Source organism: Accipiter gentilis, chromosome 10, assembly GCF_929443795.1.
Source record: "Accipiter gentilis chromosome 10, bAccGen1.1, whole genome shotgun sequence".
In the NCBI taxonomy this organism is placed as follows: Eukaryota; Metazoa; Chordata; class Aves; order Accipitriformes; family Accipitridae; genus Astur; species Astur gentilis.
Window position 1 is genome coordinate 35,820,499 of NC_064889.1, and position 4,191 is coordinate 35,824,689.

A 4,191-nucleotide genomic window follows, 5' to 3' on the forward strand; every position below is an offset into this window, starting at 1 on the left:
CGGCCGGCGGCCGCCCCGGCCAGAGCAGCATCTCCCGAGGCGCGGCGGGCTCGCGTGAGCGGCGGCGTGCGGAAAGGCGGGGGGAGGCAGCGGCGGCTCCCGCCTCAGCCTTCCCCACCAGAGGGTGTCTGCTGGTGGGAAGGGGGAAGCCGCGCTCTCCTGGACTTTTGTGGGAGTGGGGGTTGCGTTGTGTGTGTGGTGGTGGTTTTTTTTTTTTTTTTTTTTTTTTTTTTTTAAGGGGGGTGGGGTGGGCTAGAAGAGAGTCTGTGGTTTCCATGGAGATGAAGCTGAAAGTGCAGGAAATTTAAAGGCTTTGGGTCCTTGCAAAGCAGACAAACTGGTGCCAACGTGCGTGGCTGCTGTTGCTGCTGAGGAGGCTGCTTTGCAAACGGCGGAGAGGAGCGGGGAGGAAGAATCGGCAGCAACTTCTTCCACACGCACGGGCAGAGGACGAGGAGCGGCGGCGGCAAGCCGAATTTGCAACAAAAAGAGGCATCTCCCTTTCCCGGGGAGGGTGAAAAGAAGCAGCAGCAGCAGCAGCAGCAGCAGAATTTTGGAGCCGCTCCACCAGGAGAAATTTTATAGAGAAGCCTGCAAGAGAGAGTGTTTGCAGGGGGCTTGTTCGCCGGGCTTATTAGGGGGCCGTCTTTGCTGGTGGTGCGGGGAGTGGAGGTGATCCCCCTTAAAGACAAGCTATTTTGGATATCCCCGTACAAGTTTTCTGATGTGTTTGCTTGCACCTTCTTCCCCTGCTGTTTGGTGAACCCAGCCCCCCTCTCCCCCCCCCACCGGTCTCCCAAGGATGGATCATTCCCAGTGCCTTGTGACTATATACGCCTTGGTGGTTCTGCTGGGTCTCCGGCTAGAGCAGGGCGCCTGCCAGCACTATCTGCACATCCGACCGGCTCCCAGCGACAACTTGCCCTTGGTGGATCTAATCGAGCACCCGGACCCTATCTTTGACCCCAAGGAGAAGGATCTTAACGAGACCTTGCTAAGGAACCTCATGGGCGGACACTTCGACCCTAACTTTATGGCTATTTCCTTGCCCGAGGACCGGCTCGGAGTGGACGATCTAGCCGAGCTGGACTTGCTGCTCAGGCAGAGACCCTCGGGAGCGATGCCCAGCGAAATCAAAGGGCTGGAGTTTTACGACGGGCTGCAGCCGGGCAAGAAGCACAGGCTGAGCAAGAAGCTGCGCAGGAAGCTGCAGATGTGGCTCTGGTCCCAGACCTTCTGCCCGGTCCTATACACGTGGAACGATCTCGGCAGCCGCTTTTGGCCCCGGTACGTCAAAGTGGGCAGCTGCTACAGTAAAAGGTCTTGTTCGGTCCCAGAAGGCATGGTTTGCAAACCTGCCAAGTCCGTGCATTTAACGATCCTGAGGTGGAGGTGCCAGCGTCGGGGAGGGCAGAGGTGCACATGGATACCCATCCAGTACCCCATCATTTCGGAGTGCAAGTGCTCCTGCTAGGGCTTGCACTTACCTTTTCTCGCCCCCTTCTCCAGCGGACTCACGTGGACCTTTGCTGCAACAAAAATAAAAGACATTTGCTTTCTGGTTAACGTTGTAATGCACTGTAACGTGTAGGAGAATGTATATTGTGTGTATATATGGCACCGGTTTAATATACTATTAAAAGGTCAGTATTATACGTGAAATAATCAGCGTCTACTGTATTTTTAAGACTATTACCCTGATCGTTGCTAATGTATCTTTTTTTTTTTTTTTTTTTTTTTTTTTTTTTTTTTTTGGTATTTATATTCCAGAGAGAAGTTGCTTCGCTTTGGCGAAGTAGGGGGTTTGTTGTTTGTTTTTTGTTTGTTGGGTTTTTTTAATAAAAGGATTAAAAAATACAAACCAAACTTTTTGATAAGAAAACGTTTTAAAGCTATTTTCCATTATTCGGAAAGCGTGTGTGTGAGTTTTTTTCTTTTTCCTTATGGACTTTAGATTTAAAATAAAAATGAATAAACGCCTAGAGCACAATGTTATTGTAAATAGAGAGAACAGTTTGAATGACTTAATCCTATGTAAATGAAGAGTATCTGCTATTTATTCTTTATATCCTTGTAGTAAAAGTGCAGTGCAGAATTAAAGTCAACCACTAAAACACGAGCCGTTTGGATTCTGTTTGCTTTTTGGTTTGGCCACCTTCGGGGGGGCTTTCTTCTCTCTCCTCCTCGTTCTCCACGCTCAGCAGGACGTTTCGTGGTGGCGCGGGGGGGTGGGAACCTGCTCACGACTCTCTTAGAAGGCAATCTGGCACCTACACCACAGGAGTGCCCCGGGGATCCGGCCCCGCGTGTGGGGCCGGCGAGGAGCGGCCGGGGAGGGGGGGGGGGGGGGGGTCCCCGCCGGCCCCGCGCTGCGCTGTCCCCCCGCGGAGCCGCTCACCCACTGCCGCGCAGGCAGGGCGCGCTCGGTGGCAGCTGGTTTGGGATTTTTTTTTTTTTTTTTTTTTTTTTTAACCGCTTGACATTTCATTTACAACGGGACACGTGTCTTTCACACCTACCATTGTGGTGGGACACTGCTGAAACTTGACCCTTGGGCTTTGGGGGTTTTCAGCGCAGACACGTTATTAGCCTGATCCTATGACAGCCTCGCACACCCTCCCTGCCCGGCCGCAGTCGCCCCCTCGCAGCCCGGTTAACTCTTTGGGCTCCCGCCAGCCCCCGGCCGATCTCTCTCCGCTGACGGGCCGCCCCGGGGCTGCGCTGCCCAGGGACGGCCCCCCCCCCACACCACCCCCCCCACGCCCCATTCCCCCGGGCAGGGCGGGGAGCAGCGGGCTCCCCCGGGGCCGCCGCAGCCCCGGAGGTGCCCGCCGGCCCGCAGCCGCCCTCTTCCCCCGGCCCGCCTTCCGCGGGGCCCGCGGCGCCGCTCCCCCCCCCCCCCCCCTCCCCGCCTTCCCCGGCCGCCGGCTCCAGCGCTGCCCGCCCCCGGCGCGGAGCAGCCCTGCGGGGCTCCGCTCCGGCCCCCGCGCTCGGCTCTCGGCGGCGGGGAGCGTCCCCGGCCCGCGGGGCGCGTAACTGTCCCGCGGCTCCGTAAGGACCCGTCGCAATTAACGAAGTGTTTGAGTTTTACGTGCCGGGAGACCCGACGGTTTGTATCTCGGAGATACCGACTGCAAAAACAAACTTTCCACGTGTTCTTCAAAGGCTCCCTGACAGCGCAGAAAGCCTTTTCCTTATTTATCTTGGAATCAAAAAACTTTTTTCTTTTTTTTTTTCCCCCCCCCCCCCAAACTCTGAGGGAATCTATGCTAATTATTTTAAAGCCGCGGGTCTTTCATTGACACAACCCAGCCCTGCTTTCTCTAACGTTTGGTTCGCCTATCTCCGAATGCATATTCATTCCCTCTCTCACTCTTTCGGTGCGTTTTAACCACCCGTCTCTTCGCTTCTAATTTCAGTAGTTTGGGGGGGGAAAGAAAAAAAAATCAGATCTTGGGACATTTAGGGTATTCATTAACCTAGTGAAGAGGAACAGAGGCATTATTACTCACATAGAAGGCACCCTGCCCCCATGTCTATCTAAGGGTTCATTGTAAAAGGATTAAAAGTTAAAGACCTTCATCTTATGATTCTTTCATTTAATCTTCGTGGCGCCTGAAAGACATGCTGGATGGATGATCACATTTAAAATATTCCTAATGTCGGCTACCTTAGGACTCCAGGCAGGGCAAACAAACGTAATTTATTTCTAGAAGAAAGGGTATATTGAGATGTTTAAGTTTATGAACCACCATTACCATGTATATTTGTTAGGTTCTGACAAATACCCAAATAACATTAAAATCAGCCATTCATCACATATGAATTTATGCAAAACCTTCTATGCCTGGGGCCAATATTTTTTTAGACAGAGTTTCACTTGCAAAAAAAAAAAAAAAAAAGTTTATTTAAAAAAAAAAAAAGCCAAAAGCAAGAGTTTTTCATGACTGGTAAACACGAGAATTATGTGAACAGAAACTATTTCATGCTGGGATGGCAGCCAGGGACTCGGGAATGTCAACAAAAGTTCTCCGAAGGTTGAAAATGTCACTGGATTACAATACAAGGTCCTTTGCCCCATTAGCAAACTTTACTAAAGTTATATTCCCACTACTTAGCGAGGGGACTCACCCAGTGATTTATCTGTCTGTGATCCAAGAATGGGGCAAACAGAGGCTTCATCTGGAAACC

At 52.1% G+C, this 4,191-nt stretch overlaps 1 protein-coding gene across 1 annotated transcript; it reads left to right on the forward strand.

The window, feature by feature from the left end:
* Positions 1 to 254: 254 nt before the first annotated feature.
* NOG (noggin) lies at positions 255 to 1,697 on the forward strand. The gene has a single exon (XM_049811807.1). It carries the CDS (start codon positions 803 to 805, stop codon positions 1,472 to 1,474), a length of 672 nt encoding a protein of 223 aa, XP_049667764.1. The 5' UTR covers positions 255 to 802; the 3' UTR covers positions 1,475 to 1,697.
* Positions 1,698 to 4,191: the final 2,494 nt, after the last annotated feature.